Source organism: Oncorhynchus tshawytscha, linkage group LG27 (genome assembly GCF_018296145.1).
Source record: "Oncorhynchus tshawytscha isolate Ot180627B linkage group LG27, Otsh_v2.0, whole genome shotgun sequence".
Taxonomy (NCBI): domain Eukaryota; kingdom Metazoa; phylum Chordata; class Actinopteri; order Salmoniformes; family Salmonidae; genus Oncorhynchus; species Oncorhynchus tshawytscha.
This window is the reverse complement of record NC_056455.1, coordinates 5,939,683-5,957,799: the sequence shown is the minus strand read 5'-3', so window position 1 is coordinate 5,957,799 and position 18,117 is coordinate 5,939,683. Positions and strand designations below refer to the sequence as shown.

Sequence of the window (18,117 nt, the reverse complement as noted above, 5' to 3'; positions counted from 1 at the left end):
ATTGCTTTTAGGCTTCATCAATTATTGTATATTTTCAAAGAATCATTATTTGGACCTTATAGATTAATGAGACATATGTTTATGGTCAAATAAAAATCAATCTGTTATCTTATAGATCTGTTTGGACAATTTGCACATTTGGATCAAAATTGTTAATATCATCACCCCTTTTTTTCCCTTTGCCCATAGGAGAAGTATATTTCAACATTTTCAGTAAAATAACATCAAATTGATCAGAAATACCGTGTAGACATTATTAATGTTGTAAATTACTATTGTAGCTGGAAATGGCAGATTCTTTTAATGGAATATCTACATAGGTGTACAGAGGCCCATTATCAGCAACTATCACTCCTGTGTTCCAATGGCACATTGTGTTAGCTAATCCAAGTTTATAATTTTAAAAGGCTAATTGATCATTAGAAAACCGTTTTGCAATTATGTTAGCACAGCTGAAAACTTGTTCTGATTAAAGAAGCAATAAAACTCGCCTTTAGGCTAGTTGAGTATCTGGAGCGTCAGCATTTGTGGATTCGATTACAGGCTCAAAATGGCCAGAAACAAAGCACTTTATTCTGAAACTCATCAGTCTATTCTTGTTCTGAGAAATGAAGGCTATTCCATGTGAGAAACTGCCAAGAAACTGAAGATCTCGTACAACGCTGTGTACTACTCCCTTCACAGAACAGCGCAAACTGGACCTAACCAGAATAGAAAGAGGAGTGGGAGGCCCCAGTGCACAAATGAGCAAGAGGACAAGTACATTAGAGTGTCTAGTTTGAGAAACAGACGCCTCACAAGTCCATAACTGACAACTTCATTAAATAGTACCCTCAAAACACCAGTTTCAACATCGAAGAGGCAACTCCAGGATGCTGGCCCTCTTGCCTCAGAAATTTCATTCCAAATCAATACTTTAAAAAAATGAATTTTACCTTTATTTAACTAGGCAAGTCATTTAAAAACAAGTTCTTATTTACAATAACAGCCTACACCAGCCAAACTCAGACGACGCTGGGCCAATTGTACGCCGCCCTATGGGACTCCCAATCACAGCCGGTTGTGATAGTCTTGATTTGAACCAGGTTGTCTGTAGTGACTCCTCTGGCGCTGAGATGCACTGCGCCACTTCGGAGCCCTAACCCTTCACAGAGTTCAAGTAACAGACACATCTCAACATCAACTGTTCAGAGCATGAATCAGGCCTTCATGGTTGAATTGAGAAAGAAAGAAACCACCACTAAAGGACACCAATAAGAAGAGACTTGCTTGGGCCAAGAAACATGAGTGGAAATCTGCCCTTTTTGGATATATTTTTTTAAACTACGCAAGTCAGTTAAGAACAAATTCTTATTTTCAATGACAGCCTAGGAACAGTGGGTTAACTGCCTGTTCAGGGGCAGAATGACAGATTTGTACCTTGTCAGCTCAGGGATTTGAACGTGCAACCTTTTCAGTTACTAGTCCAATGCTCTAACCACTAGGCTACCCTGCCGCCCCCTGCTGATCTCCGCATGTGTGGTTACCACCGTGAAGCATGGAGGAGGTGGTGTGATGGTGCTTTGCTGGTGACACCGTCTATGATTTATTTAGAATTCAAGGCACACTTAACCAGGGTACCACAGCATTCTGCAGCAATACGCCATCCCATCTGGTTTACGCGTACTGGGACGATCATTTGTTTTTCAACAGGACAATGACCCAATACACCTCCAGGCTGTGTAAAGGATATTTGACCAAGAAGAAGAGTGATGGAGTGCTGCGTCAGCTGACCTGGCCTCCACAATCACCCGACTTCAACCCAATTAAGATGGTTTGGGATGAGTTGGACCGCCAAGTGATGGACAAGCAGCCAACAAGTGCACAGCATATGTGGGAACAACTTCAAGAATGTTGGAAAAGCATTTCAGGTGAAGCTGGTTGAGAGAATTCCAAGAGTGTGAAAAGCTGCCATCAAGGCAAAGTGTGGCTACTTTGAAGAATCTAAAATATATATATATATATTTTTAAACTTTTTTGGATACTACATAATTCCATGTATTAATTCATAGTTTTGTCTTCACTGTTATTTATTCGACAATGTAGAAAATAGTAAAAAAAAATAAAACTTCCACGAAATTAATTAATGTATGTGTGTTATATTAAACATAGACTAGGGAGTCATGTAGGCAAGCAATAAACATTTCAGAACAACTACGAGTCGAATAAGACATGGGAGAGATGACGAATTTTGGAAAATAGATTTATTTATAGACTAATACACTTGAAACAAATAGCCAAACCTAAAACTGCAGACATTACTAGTGCCTCCCCCGCGATCAACCCGGAATCGAAATCAAATTAAACACAGCCTAACGTGATCAGAAATCTCAACTAGCAAGCAAGTCGCTGCAATGAAGAATTGAGTGCGTGCGCGTTCACGCGAAGGGGGGATTCTGACAGTGGGGAGATTTTCGGCACAACACCGAAAATCGAAAATGATTCAATACCGCCCGCGTAATCATGCTCGGATCACATGAACAATTTGCAAGGGTAAAGTTTTGAAAAACGTATTTGTTATTCAAATTAAAAGCCCAATGAATACTCGCCTTTGTGTAATGATTTAAATCCCACCGCTTGTGGGACATTTATTTTGAAGGCACGTATAAATAACAACTGCACGAGGACAGACAGCGACTGACAGGCTGACACGTCACAGTTGCAAATAGTAGATAGCTAGAAATTGCAAAAATTAGTTTTTCAAAGAAAAGGAAAGTAGACGATGAATGTAGGGTGTGTTTTGGCCTTTTTGTACATTTAGATGCAGATGTATAGCCTTGTCAAAGCATTCAAGGGAAAATGACTCCTCCTGACCCACCAAGTAGAAGCCAACAATCTCACCCACCTTCTGACACTACCAGTCTGTTCCCTATTAGATGACCTTCTGACACTACCAGTCTGTTCCCTATTAGATGACCTTCTGACACTACCAGTCTGTTCCCTATTAGATGACCTTCTGACACTACCAGTCTGTTCCCTATTAGATGACCTTCTGACACTACCAGTCTGTTCCCTATTAGATGACCACGCTGCTGCGTGCTTTCTTCGTTTTTCAGGATTTCAAAATGTTGTTGGCTTCCTTTCACCTTCAATGTGGATAACGCTCCCACTGACCTGCAACTTGAGATTATTGATCTTCAGTCTGACGCAGTGATTGGAGAATTATTCAAAACAACGTCACTGACGAGGTTCTACGCATCTCTCGATGAACACAACTAGATTAGGAGAGATTAGGAGTCATGCTCAGAAGATGTTTGTACTGTTTGGGTCAACCTAAGTATGTGAACAGCCATTTTTTTTCAGTGATAAAATATAACAAGTCAAGGCACAGATCATCTCTTACTCTCACCTCTCAGCAATCCTGCGCGTAGCGACGTCAGAAACTATACCTGACTTCACTGCTGTAGTCAATGCCCATCAGAGATTTACACTGAGTAGTTTAAATGTAATGTTGAGCTCTTTTTGTTTTTGTGCATACCCGTTCACAAGAGTTCTGTCCATGGTGCTGAATGCACAGTGTACTTTTCCTCCGTGTAGTTCATTGCATGTTTTAATAATGAAAATACCTACCAAATGGATGTGGTTTATTTCGGGGCATGTTGAAAAAGTGAAGTAGCATATCTGGATGTGATTTACAGTAGATATATATGTCAACACAGTCATACACATGTATAATCCTGTAATATGATTCTAGCCTGTGATGGCAAAAATACACTGCTCAAAAAAATAAAGGGAACACTTAAACAACACAATGTAACTCCAAGTCAATCACACTTCTGTGAAATCAAACTGTCCACTTAGGAAGCAACACTGATTGACAATAAATGTCACATGCTGTTGTGCAAATGGAATGGACAACAGGTGGAAATTATAGGCAATTGGCAAGACACCCCCAATAAAGGAGTGGTTCTGCAGGTGATAACCACAGACCATTTCTCAGTGCCTATGCTTCCTGGCTGATGTTTTGGTCACTTTTGAATGCTGGCAGTGCTTTCACTCTACTGGTAGCATAAGACGGAGTCTACAACCCACACAAGTGGCTCAGGTAGTGCATCTCATCCGGGATGGCACATCAATGCGAGCTGTGGCAAGAAGGTTTGCTATGTCTGTCAGCGTAGTGTCCAGAGCATGGAGGCGCTACCAGGAGACAGGCCAGTACATCAGGAGACGTGGAGGAGGCCAACAACCCAGCAGCAGGACCGCTACCTCCGCCTTTGTGCAAGGAGGAGCAGGAGGAGCACTGCCAGAGCCCTGCAAAATGACCTCCAGCAGGCCACAAATGTGCATGTGTCTGCTCAAACGGTCAGAAACAGACTCCATGAGGGTGGTATGAGGGCCCAACGTCCACAGGTGGGGGTTGAGCTTACAGCCCAACACCGTGCAGGACGTTTGGCATTTGCCAGAGAACACCAAGATTGGCAAATTCGCCACTGGCGCCCTATGCTCTTCACAGATGAAAGCAGGTTCACATTGAGCACATGTGACAGACATGACAGTCTGAAGACACCGTGGAGAACGTTCTGCTGCCTGCAACATCCTCCAGCATAACCAGTTTGGCGGTGGGTCAGTCATGGTGTGGGGTGGTATTTCTTTGGGGAGCCGCACAGCCCTCCATGTGCTCGCCAGAGGTAGCCTGACTGCCATTAGGTACCAAGATGAGATCCTCAGACCCCTTGTGAGACCATATGCTGGTGCGGTTGGCCCTGGATTCCTCCTAATGCAAGACAATGCTAGACCTCATGTGGCTGGAGTGTGTCAGTAGTTCCTGCAAGAGGAAGGCATTGATGCTATGGACTGGCCCGCCCGTTCCCCAGACCTGAATCCAATTGAGCACATCTGGGACATCATGTCTCGCTCCATCCACCAACGCCACGTTGCACCACAGACTGTCCAGGAGTTGGCGGATGCTTTAGTCCAGGTCTGGCAGGAGATCCCTCAGGAGACCATCCGCCACCTCATCAGGAGCAGGCCCAGGCGTTGTAGGGAGGTCATACAGGCACGTGGAGGCTACACACACTACTGAGCCTAATTTTGACTTGTTTTAAGGACATTACATCAAAGTTGGATCAGCCTGTAGTGTGGTTTTCCACTTTAATTTTGAGTGTTACTCCAAATCCAGACCTCCATGGGTTGATAAATTTGATTTGCATTGATCATTTTTGTCTGTTTTTGTTGTCAGCACATTCAACTATGTAATGAAAAAAGTATTTAATAAAAATATTATTTTTTTGAGCAGTGTATATTTGAATGTGGCCCTCCATGGAAAATAATTGCCCAGGCCTGTCCTAAACCCACTCCAATTTGCTTACCTCCAAAATAGATCCACAGACGATGCAATCTCCATCACACTGCATGCTGCCCTATCCCATCTGGACAAGATGAATACCTATTTAAGAATGCTGTTTGTTGACTATAGCTCAGCGTTCAACACTATATTACCCAACACTATAGTACCCAGGTGGGGCCACACAAGGGTGTGTGCTCAGCCACCTCCTGTACTCCCTGTTCACCCATGACTGTGTGACGATGTACGCCTCCAACTCAATCATCAAGTTTGCAGAAGACAACAATAGTAGGCTTGATTACCAACAATGACGAGACAGCCTACAGGGAGGAGGTGAGGGCTCTGGGAGTGTGGTGTCAGGAAAATAACCTCTCACTCAATGTCAACAAAACAAAGGAGATGATCGTGGACTTCAGGAAACAGCACCCCTCGATCCACATCAAAGGGACACCAGTGGAGAAGCTGAGAAGTTAAGTTCCTCGGCGTACACATCACCAACAAACTGAAATGGACACCTACACAGACATTGTTGTGGAGAAGGTGCAACAGAGCCTCTTCAACCTCAGGAGGCTGAAGAAATGTGGCGTGTCACCTAAAATCCTCACAAACCTTTTATATAAATGCACAATTGAGCATCCAACTACACCGCCCACAATCGTAGGGCTCTCCAGAGGGTGGTGCGGTCTTTACAACGCATCACTGGGGGCAAACTACCTGCCCTCCAGTACACCTACAGCACCCGATGTCACAGGAAGGCCAGATAGATCATCAAGGACAAAACCACTTGAGCCACTGCCTGTTCACCCCACTATCATCCAGTTCACCCCGCTATCATTGCGAGGTCAGTACAGGTGCCGGGACCGAGACTGAAAAACAGCTTCTATCTCAACGCCATCAGACTGTTAAATAGCCATCACTAGCACAGAGAGACTGCAGCCTACATACACAGACTTGAATACATTAGCCATTTTAATAAATGGAACACCCTGTCACCTTAATGTCACTTTAATAATGTTTACATATCTTGCATTACTCATCTCATATGTATATACTGCATTCTATACTATCTACAGTATCTCAGTCTATGCCGGCTCTGACGTTGCCCGTCCATATATTTATATATTCTTAATTCCATTCCTTTACTTAGATGTGTGTATTAGGTATGTTGTGAAATATTACTTGTTAGATATTGCTGCACTGTCAGAACTAGAAACACAAGCATTTCGCTACACCCGCAATAACATCTGCTAAACACGTGTATGTGACAAATTCAAATCAAATTTGTTACACCCCCTTCCCCTGAAACACCTACGCTGGTCCCATTTACACAAGCATCTCTATGCAGTCAGACCTTTGATTATTTTGTGCCACCAGGGCCACAATAATTTCCCCCCTCTCTGATTGTTCAAGTGTGACCCCTCCACATGGGTTACTGCAGCTAGTGTGGTCAGCACTACCACGACCTGGGTGGGGACACCCCACCGGAATTCCCACCGGCTAGGTACAAGGTCATTAAGGTTCTCATTAGCAGCTGTGAGAAATGTATTTTATGTTATGCTCACCCATCCGGGGGCTTTGGCTTTGTAAGGCCAGGCAGGCTCCTGAATCTTGAGTGGTCGGTGCTTCTTTAGTGGGACTCTGACTGCATATTTCTGCCTTGGCTTCTTGCCGTAGGCCTATAAAACACATAAGGACTTCTCAGTGTATGGGTCGCTCAGGTGGGTGTCTAGGGTATATGGTCGGGGACCATTCCATCATGATAGGACAAAATGTATATCCCATATCGGCACAAAATGAAAAGCCCTCTGTCATTGGTTTGATTACCCTGTAAGCAGTTTATGATAAGGTGTGACCATGCTTTGTTTTTTTTTACCCAGCCACTGTATCAAATGCTAACTTTTGAGTATATGTGACACAAATCCAATGCAAATTAATGCTACCTATATTAGCATTTTCGGGTCTTCATGTCCAAATCCATCCATGATTAACTCAAGTTAAGTAACTTAAATTAGTTGGAGGAACTGATACATTTGAATTGGTTAAAATTAGCTTTTCTAAATCCCTGCTCTGTGTGCCAATGCCTATTAGTTTTAAGTGAAAAATTGAGAAAGAGGCAGTAGCCAAGGTTAAATGACAGAATAAACCAACAGCACACAGGTGTCATCAGAAGAGGCTTTATTTAGGTGCGTGGTAACTGAGGCCAGAGTGAAGGGCCTCCCCATGGTTAAAAAGAACAGATCGACTCCCAAACCCTCAGCCCCAAACTCCTAAACAGGTGATAGGTGTAAGTAATATAATGTAGTGACAATTCCATCTAGCCTATCACAGGGCAAAGTGGAGGTGTTACTACATTACCACCTATCCAATTACTCCAGATCTACACATTGCCTAAGGGTTAAGGGTGGGTTTGATACAACTGCTCTGATATAACCTTGGGCCACATCTAATGACACATCTGAGTTTCAGGAGAGATGACTGTAAACACTGACTTCTGTACAAAAACAAAACCCCACGCGAGTCAAATTCCCACCCCACCCTGTCTCGCTTAAGAAAACAAAAAACAGAAGAAATATGCTGTACAATTCATCAATTCACCTCAACTACAGTAGCAGACTCCATTTCTGTCTCCATTTACACCCGTTCTCAGATTTACAAAAACAAATAAAATAATCTCCTTGCATCTTACATAAAATAGAGTCTCCATATTATTTAGCTATTTACACATAGAATATTTACATTACAGCTTTATCGTACAGGCATTGCCAGGCAGCCCTCCGCGAAGGTCGTGACCCAGGGATCCTGAGAGAGTTGCAGGCAAACAAGTGTTGTCAGCGTCACTGGGTCCAGTTGTTTAACTCCATTTTCAACGAGAAATTCATCAATCAGCATATTAGAAACTATGGTGCAGTACAAGTGGCCATGATGATGGTACCATGCCTATAAAATAAAACGGGCCTTGGTTCTTTTGAGAGTTATGTGACAATGGCTTTGTTAAATTGCGATAAAAATCATACTGAACATTTTGTACAAATCATAAACAATTCTCATGCTGTATTTATCCTCACTGAAATGTACCCTGAGGTCAGGCAAAAGTGCTTGGTTGGCTGCCATCATCTGTACTGTACATAAAGAAGGGTTTGTCTTGTGATGGTGAACCTGAGGCCTCAGTCTGAACCCCCCCAAAGGGTGGGATCATCAAGAGCTGTCAATCAACAACTGACTCAGCCAATGAGAGAGATCTTTGAATGTGGGGAGCCAATAAGCCCGCAGCACATAAATGGGGTTCAGAGACTTTTCATTCCACCATCACTCAGAATACCACATCTTCTTGTGACATGGTGGAAGCTTTTGTTCAGAGGTATAAACTCTGGGTTTATTTTAGCCCAGAAGTACTAGTACAGGAGTATATTTTCTATTATCGCTGACTCGTTGAGGGCTGCCACTGAGCGGTCGGTGGTAAGTGCCCATGTTGGCTGGAGGGGAGGGGTCAAGAGTTAGGTTAGAGGTCACAGGGTTAGATTGTCTCACGTCCGAGTAGTTCACAGAGAAAAGGCGGGACAATAGCAGGAATACAGTCTGTCTGGGGGTCAAATGTCAGAGACTTCAGTTCAACTGGTCTAGTAAAACAAAGCCGGCCTTTCCCCATTTGGGCTAACCATCCTGGTTTGGGTAAGTTCAGAAAGGTTCAGTTGGGGAAGGGGGTTTGGTGGCAGTGCAAACTGGACAGGCTTCACTTGGACGTGAAAGCAAAAGCATGACTTGGTGTTGGGGAAACAAAAACAAATCAAACAAAAGTCTACTATTCATTCATCCTCTGCGCAAAATGGCTGTCCAATCTGCTACTCAAGTCAGTCCTGAAACCTCCTGCCCTCCTCATACATTAACATGCTCACAAAGTCACACGCACGAGGTTTCAAAGAAAAGAGTTCTAGTCATTTTTCTCAGCCGTTTCCAGCAGTCTGAGTATTGTACACAAAATCAGCGGTGGCTCGTGACAAGCAGACCGGGAAGGGTGTGGGAGGAAGCCAGGAAAACACAGCATAGCAAAGTTACAAAAATGGCTAGCTGATTCATCCAATCAGAGTTGAGGCCATTGAGGAGGGCAGAGTTGCAGTGGAGAAGGGTGGGGGGGGTGTATATGGGCGATCTCCCTCTTTCTCGTCCCTCTTCTCACACTTTCTCTCACATGTCTTTGGGCTCCATCTTGCAGGACATTTCAAAGAGCAGGTTCTGATTGTCAATGACCTGCAGCTGGCGAATGTAGGCCTTGGTCTGGAGGTGAGAGGGGGAAGGCTCTGCATCCAAAGCTACGAGAGAGAGGTCAGTTCATTAGTTAAACATACCCCCAACAAAACAATTTAAGCAGTAATCATATTTCACCACCTAGATCAGGGTCCCTCAACTGGTGTCCCGCAGGTGGTTTTATTTGCCCCCCCACCCCCCAAGTTTTTAGCACAAAAATATATATTTTTTGTATAATTATTAGACATTAAAGTCTGTAAAAACACCAGGAAATAAGCTCCAAGTTATTAAAAAAAATCTAAACCCGTTCCCAAGTATTCTCACTCATAATAGAGGCACGTGATCGTATTCAATATAGGCAAGGTTTGAAATGATTATGTTTGGGATACTTTCGGTCAATTTGCAGTCTACATATTATTTGTAATTATATTCCTGCCCCCCGACCATCCGCAAAAATAAATATATATATATATTTAAATCTAGTTGATGATCCCTGCACTATATGGTAGTGTAACCCCCAGAGAAGCTGCTGTGGCATGCAATGTCCTGATCTCACCACCGGGTGGCGGCAGATACCCCACTACTTCCACTTGACCTAACTAGAGGATCGCAGCAGCATCTGCTCACGACGAGCCCACACAATGCAGCAGGCAAAGAAACTGGTTTGATTCAGTTCTAACCAACAGCAAAACACTTTGTCAGGCAGGCTATCAATAGCCTCAACTTGTCCTTTCCCATTCTGGGTGCAGCAAATCCTTATTGGATGCATCGTTATCCTCCTCTGTGCCACCATCACAACAGCGATCCATAGGATAAGATGGCCATTTTACTACTGAGCCCAAAGGGCCATTTTGAAGCTGTTCCTTTTTTTTTTGGAAGAGGGGGGTTCAATGGGTTTGTGAATGTGGTGTATGCCTGAATGTAGACCTATACCTGTCGGAGAACACGGGGTTAAATGTGTGCTCTAGCTCGCTAAGCAGAAGTAACCTATACTTAATGGAATGAGATGACCATTGTCAAAGTCACTCAGGTGGAGAAAAAAAAAGAGATGGGGAGAAAGATGGTGAAAAATAGAGGGATTGAAATGAGGGAGAGAGACCCCTGCGGTCATCCAACGAGGCACTTTGTGATACATTCCATGCAGTCCATTAGGATACAGTGGTAATCTCAGACAATGTACCGCTGTAACTAAGCCCTCTAGGACTTATGCATCTAAGCCCAGATTCATTATAGCACTGTGTACCATATAATACACATCTAAAAAAGGGTTTCAGCACTTCCTGCAACTGGTCTGTGGATCCCGAAGGAAGACGATTGGAATATTCCAGAGTGAAAAGAAACCCCATTTTGTCACTTTCAGGCAGAAGCTTTTCAACCTCAGGTTCTACCCACCACAGTTTACGTCAAGTCTTGTTTGTGTTCTTTAAACATCACAAAAGGAGCTTAAGCCTTGGAATTAACTTGTCATCTAATAGACAGAACTAGATGTGTAACTAGATCTAAAAGTAAAATACAACAACAACAACAAAACAGTAACCCTGCCCTGGCTGAGGCAACATTATGCACTGATTAAGGTCATGGTATGACGTGAAGCAGTGAGGCTTGGCTCTGATCTCAGGTCGCGGGTTTTAACGTCACGTACACAAGTACAGTGAAATGCCTTTCTTGTAAAGCCCCAAACCCAACAACGCTTTACTCCATATCAATGTAGCAGGAAAAATAAGGTACATAAAGGTGTTGTTTTAGTGGTGTTCAACATGGTGTGGTGTTTGTCCATTAGCAAGTGCACTGTGTCAGGAGTATCACCATGAGGAACATTCATGTTTCCCCCCAAATATCTAGACGTAGAGTATTTTTCTACATATAACATGCTTGTACATGTGAAGAATCCTCAGCTGGTATAAAACCTCTACATGTTGTGTTGTATGTAGACAGGCCAAGTTGTTCACCTGCTGTGAAACCCTCTCTTTATGCCCCCATGTCAATAAATACACAGCGATAAGAGGGTGGTGAAAGCCAACGTTCTACTGGGTTAATCGATTGTCTTTGCGTTACGAGTCTTATATCACGTCAGCAATCTCTTGTGTGTGTTGATCGGGGCACAGCGTTAGACTGGACGTCGATGATCTTAGTGTGGCCGACAGCGTGGCGCTTTACTGAAACTAATGAGCGCAAGGCACGGAGTAGCGCACGAGCGCGATACAAATTAATCACACTGACGCTTGGGGATGCTGGCTCTTAAAAAAATAGTGGACCTGGGCTGTGAGATGTGTTGTGTAACCGTGAGAGTGATATTATTGAGTGTTAAGCATGCTAGACGATGCGATACCAACATTAGCGAGTGTTTCAGCATGTGATGCTACGTGACAATAATGATATTGAACATCTAACATGCTAGGCTGTGTGATAGCCATGTCGCAGCGTTTTGAGCTGTACCCGGTGCAGTGACTTCATGTTAGTGGGCGTTTATGCAAACTAGGCTATGTAACGAGTGATAATGTTAACGTGTTAAACTCAACTTAGTGGAATGTTTTAGCAAGGTGGTTTGTCAGACAGTAATATCATTCATTATGGGTGGAGAATGCCTGCGTGGGTGTGTAGTGGTCGTGAATGGCGGTTGTGTGATCGAACGGCCCCGAGGCCTGTGCTGTTCTAAACAGATGGCAGGGTGGAGCTCGGTTCCTTCAAGACTATTCTTAACAGACAGGTGTGCCTGTGGCCATTTAACGCTTACCTAGTTGGGAGCTCCTGTATCGTCTGATGCTCCTCACCATCTCTGCAACTTTATGCTGGAAGAAAGAGGAGACGCATGTAGTAATGTGTAGTAAGACAGTAGTCAGGGAAACGGGGGGGGGTAACTTGTTGTCCAGGGAATCACGCCGATTGTGCCGAATAGAAACAGACATGTATTTCTTTGGCTATTCTGTCAAATGGCTGAACGTACACTCACCATCTTCTCAAAATTGACAAGCTCCCCATGAAACGACTTGCAGCTCTCGTGGAGGAAGGTCAGATCTGAGAGCGAGAGAGAGAGCGCGAGAAGAAAGAGAAGAGGGAAAGAGAGAGAAAAAGAAGAGACAGGGAGAGAGAGAGAGAAAGGTAAACACACAGTGAAGGCAGGGAACAGTTAAGTAATGGCTTGTGGACACCTGCCCCAGCAGCTGCCCTTGTCTACCGGTGCTTTAGCCCATAGACGGAGGACAGGTAGGACCGAGAGGGAGACAAGCCAAAGAGTCACAATCCGTGATCCCTTCATAGGAACTGGAATTTGCGGGTGCTGGGTAAAAAAGGGGGGCATGTTTAATCGAGACAATACGCCCAGTTAGGAAGAATGTTCTGAATGCTGCTAGACCTGGGGGAGGGAGGGTGTTTGTGCGTGTGGTGGAGGGAGGGAGGGAGGGAGGGTGTTTGTGCGTGTGGTGGAGGGAGGGAGGGAGGGAGGTGAGGCGATACGCTAATGTGACCTCTTTCACCCCTGGACTAAAGATGCTAGGAGCTGAGCTTTATGAGCTGCACACTGGACAGCAGGCACACCTTCTCTTCCCGAACACACACACACAAACTTTGCCAACCAACTCTCTATCACACACATAGCAAACATATGCATTTTCCTCCCTCACTCCCCCACCATCACCACACACACACACACACAGAGAGAGAGAAAAGCCAGATGCATCTTACTCTTCAACATACACATGCCTGCTTGAACTGTTCAGTTATTTAAACCACAGAGATGAACGGACAAAGGCTATCGTTCTGAACCAGCGAGCGTGGTACCAGGAAGCCCTCACTGAGCTGTCAGGTTGCGCACAATAATACACTCCTGATATACCATAACGTCCAATAACATTTTGAAAATGCTTCACCCTGCCACCCAGGTCTGAGTAAAATATCACAGAGAATGATATGAGGTTGTACTAGCATTTAAAAAAGGTGCCACACCTAGAATTTCTCCCCCATGTGGAAGCTAGGGTAATTGCAACAGCAATAGGCTGCATTCAAAGCAAAATCTCCCAGTCTTCTCATTGAGCTTTAGTCTTTCACTTTTGGTTTTGGTCCAAACAGCTGTAAAAACTATTTTTTTGTTATTGAAAATATATTTCACAGCGATTTAGTACAATGATTCGCTACAGTATTCAGTGCTTGTTTTCTCAAACTGAAATTGAGTGAACAGTGTAGAATATTAGTAAGCAGGACATGACGGAGCAATTTCTACATGGCCACTCAACCTGGTTTCCACTAGATAACACAGCCAAAAATCAGCTTTCCCATTTTGTCAACAGATGCCGCTCCTACGGGAGAAATCAATAGACGGATATCACAACACTGGTGGGTAAGTTCTACTGTACAAAACAATCATTCCACTATTACTGCTGACATATTAATGGACATTTTCTGATGCAGAATTTTTTTCAAATCCTATGGGTTGCACCATTTATTATTTTATTTACCTGTTATTTTACCAGGTAAGTTGACCGAGAACACGTTCTCATTTACAGCAACGACCTGGGGAATAGTTACAGGGGAGAGGAGGGGGGTGAATGAGCCAATTGTAAACTGGGGATGATTAGGTGACCGTGATGGTACCAGGGTTAACACCCCTACTCGTACGATAAGTGCCATGGGATCTTTAATGATCTCACAGAGTCAGGACACCTGTTTTAACGTCCCATTCGAAAGACAGCACCCTACACAGGGCAGTGTCCCCAATCACGGCCCTGGGGCATTGGGATATTTTTTAGACCAGAGGAAAGAGTGCCTCCTACTGGCCCGCCAACACTACTTACAGCAGCATCTGGTCTCCCATCCAAGGACTGACCAGGACCAAACCTGCTTAGCTTCAGAAGCAAGCCAGCAGTGACATGCTGGTGGCCATTAAGAAACATTCCGTAATACATATAGCAATATGGTTGTTAAGCTGCTAGCCAGCAGATGTGTCCTACCCATAGAGAATGAGAGTACTCTAGTGCCCAAAAGCCTGTTTTAGCATGGGCAACGCCATTCAGGATTTTAAGCCTTTTGTAGTCAACTGGGTTAAAGGGATAGTTCATGGATTGCTGTACCTTGTCCATAGACTGCTTACAGGCTAAAGAAACCAATGTGTTATTTCTTAATTTGGGTGAACTATCCCTTTAATGAAGGATCACATAATTCTATCTAGATCATCAGGAGGGATCAGCTAATGAATTATAGTCGTGCGCAAACATTTCATAACTGCAGGTGGCAGCATGCACCATTTCAGTTTGTTTACCAACTGATTAAAAACAGTACAAGAAAATTGACAACTACAAAATGGAGATGGCCTCAATTGCGCTGCCCGTGCGCTCACAGACGCCACAATTAGTCATGTACGCACACATGACTAAGTCACTTCGGATAAAAAGCCTCATTATTATTTCACAAGAACATTTTAGTCATTTAGCAGACACTCTTCTCCAAAGCGACTTACGACTTACGGTAAGTGAGTGGATAGTGTAAAAAAATATTTTTTTAAAGGTTGGTCCCCATGGGAATCAAACCCACAACCCTGGTGCCATGCTCTACCAACTGAGCTACATTATATTACAGTACACCAAAACCATTCTGTTATTCTATTGGACCATTGGTGGAAAACAGCTGCATAAAAATACTACAACGTTAGATTGAATTGATCTTCAACTAAGGAAGAGACTTGAGAGCTTGGTGCAGCCCTGTATAGGAAACTAGGAGCTGGCGTCATTCTTAACTTGACATTATATTGGAGCCTGGTATACACAGCATTCAAATATAAAACATTCCACACATGTTTTTGGTGTCTAAGTGACATTGACAAGAGAGCTTTTATACTCAATGTGTGTGTGTGTGAGTGTGTGTGTGAGAGAGAGAGAGAGAATGAGACAAGCACACACTTAAGTGTAATATACTACACATTAAGGAAATTGCACACACAGCATTATGGTGTAGAATGATGTAAGTACATAACCAATCTATTATCACAGCGATGAATTACAGCTAGCCTATATAATAATGGGAGTGATATTTTGTTGATCCAATTCCTGAACAGATCCAATTCTTTGTTAATCTAAAAAAGATGATATCACTTGCCTTGAAATGATTAGATTTGAAAGAGGAATGGAGAGAAAAGGGGGGGGAAGGAGTTGACACTCAAAGCAGGGTACATGGCAACGGTGGAGGGAGGTCAGGGTGGAAGGAGGTAGAGCTCATTATGGAGCTGATCACCTGTGGAGGTGTGTGCTCTCAAAGCAGAGAAATTAATGCCACCTGGTTATGTTGATAGACAGGGTCCCCCATGCTGAGTTAAAAGGGTGTGCGTGGGAGAGAAAGGAAATGAAAGGGAGAAGGAGAGAGGAAAAACACGCTTTTCTTAGATAATGAGGGACTTCTGTTGTGAAGTTGGAGCGGTAGGTTATGAAGTGCCTCAATGCCGATGCCTCAAGCCTGTGTTCATGTTGCATGTGTGTGTGTGTGTATGCTGGATGTCTTTGTACGTCTGTATATGTAAGTGTAATGACTGAATGTACAGCCGTCTTAATTCACTCCTCAAGAGGATGTAGAAGTACGATACATGTAGACTCCAGCATCGGCCACATTTAACGAGTCACATACTCGTGTTGCCCAGCAATGCTGAGCTCTGTGTGTGTGCAGGGTGGAGGTAGCCTGAGCACCATTCTCTTCAGCGAACCTTCCACTGTCATTCCAAATGTTCGCTAAAGAGACTGGTACCCAGGCTAGTGTTGAGGGAGATGGAGAGATTAACTATGGGTGTTAATTAGCAAGGCGGTGCTGAAAGGCTGCCTTCTAATCAGCATTGTGTGTGTGTGCGCGCGCGTCTGAGAGATGTTATGAGCTCACATCTGGACAACATCTGGAGGGTAGAGTGAGTGTGTGTTTGAGGGGGGTTGTAGAGGTTTGTGCCCCTGTTTTCAGCACCACACACACACCGTGTAGCGTTTCCTCAGCTATGGTGTGTGTGTGTGTCCATGGCCAGAGAGAGACCCTGAGGAGCGGCCCGGCGTCACTCATTTAGTCTGTGGTTTGAGCCAAATGGGGTGTGTTTTGTATTAGTAAAGATGCATCTTTGTGGCCATGAACACATGCATTTGGGTAGTGGAGAGAGAGAACTACAGTGTTTGTGTGAATTTACTTGCTGTGTGTATAGTGTACAGTGTGTGTGTGTCTGTCTCACCTTTGAGCAGCAGCGGTGTGAAGGGGATGAGAGGGGGCCTGAGGCTGCCCATCAGGTCTCTGTACGACTTGTGGTTCCTGGATGGATCCTGAAAAACAACAACGCGTTCACTCACTCACCCTTCACTAAATGTGCCTTTATAAATGAACCCGTAGCCACATACAGATTGGGGTCATTTACTTGTTGAGGTCAGAAGACCTATTTTATAATTGTTGACTGACAAATGGAACTGAGCTCAACCCTGATACACAGTAAGCCCATATTATAGGGGTTCCATCAACTGTCCCCTACGAGACCCCGAACAGCCACTCACCGCAATGCTCTCAAACTGCTGGAACTGCTTCCTGAACTTCCCAGGTAGGCCCTGCCACAAACAAATAGTCCCCAGAGTTATAAACAAATCCCTACGCCAGTGTGCTTGCTGATGTGCATGTTGACTGTCTGCATAGAGGAGTATGTATCATAGGAGGTTGGTGGCACCTTAACTGGGGGAGGACATGCCTGTGGTAATGGCAGGAGTGGAATGGTATCAAATACATCATTCCATTTACTCCTTTCCAGCCATTATTTGCTGTCTCATCCTCAGCAGCCTCCACTGGTGTGTGTGTGTGTGTGTGTGTGTGTGTTTTACCTCCCAGGTGAGGCGAAGGCGGCTGACTGCAGGGTTGTCCAACCCCAGAACAACAGCTAGGAAGGACAGCAGGTCCTGCTGCTGCTTACACCTGGAGTACACACACACGTTAGATAAGACTAGACAATAACACACACTTCACCATAAACTAAAACGCCGTAAAACACACTGTTAGGAATGATCAAATAATAACACTACTTGGCACTATTTTAAACTATTATTGTGGCCACACACCATTAAAACACATATCATCAATACAACACACCTAGGTGTAATACAATTCAATAGGTCACCCGGAACTCACAGAGCTGCGATCTTGATGAACTTGCGGAGGAGCTGCACCCTCTTGGGCAGCGACTGGCACTGCAGGATCTCGGTGGCGACCCAATGCTGCACCTCGCTGCATCGCTGCAGTACCAGCTCAAGGTTGAGGGGGCGCCAGCGAGCCTGCTCGCCGTGGAACACATAGCACACAAACTCCACCTGGACATACCAATGAAGAAACGTACTAGAAGTCTACCTCATCGAATATGTAGGTAGACCACACACAGCATAATTCCTTATCATGGAGAACTTTTTTTGCAATTATTTGTCAGAGGTTCCGCCCAGTACTAACAGCTCCACCAATCACTGACCTCATGCACGCAGCTGAAGAGCTCCCAGTCAAACACCACCAGCTGAGTGGCTACCTCCTCAGCACTCATGTCATGGAGTTTACTGTCGCCGGGTGACCAG

At 44.3% G+C, this 18,117-nt stretch overlaps 1 protein-coding gene across 2 annotated transcripts in view; it reads right to left on the bottom strand.

The window, feature by feature from the left end:
• Window positions 1-7,483: 7,483 nt before the first annotated feature.
• LOC112225716 (rap guanine nucleotide exchange factor-like 1) overlaps window positions 7,484-18,117 on the bottom strand; it is a 33,017-nt gene continuing 22,383 nt past the window's right edge. For both annotated transcript variants that reach the window (XM_042307129.1, XM_024389836.2), the window contains exons 8-15: window positions 18,018-18,117; window positions 17,687-17,865; window positions 17,383-17,473; window positions 17,065-17,115; window positions 16,752-16,839; window positions 12,516-12,580; window positions 12,300-12,354; window positions 7,484-9,630 (exon numbers count right to left, since the gene is read on the bottom strand). The exon at window positions 18,018-18,117 is cut by the window's right edge and continues 23 nt beyond it. In XM_042307129.1, coding sequence (XP_042163063.1) covers window positions 9,506-9,630; window positions 12,300-12,354; window positions 12,516-12,580; window positions 16,752-16,839; window positions 17,065-17,115; window positions 17,383-17,473; window positions 17,687-17,865; window positions 18,018-18,117 — 754 coding nt within the window. In that variant the 3' untranslated portion in view covers window positions 7,484-9,505. The remainder of the gene's footprint in view (window positions 9,631-12,299; window positions 12,355-12,515; window positions 12,581-16,751; window positions 16,840-17,064; window positions 17,116-17,382; window positions 17,474-17,686; window positions 17,866-18,017) is intronic.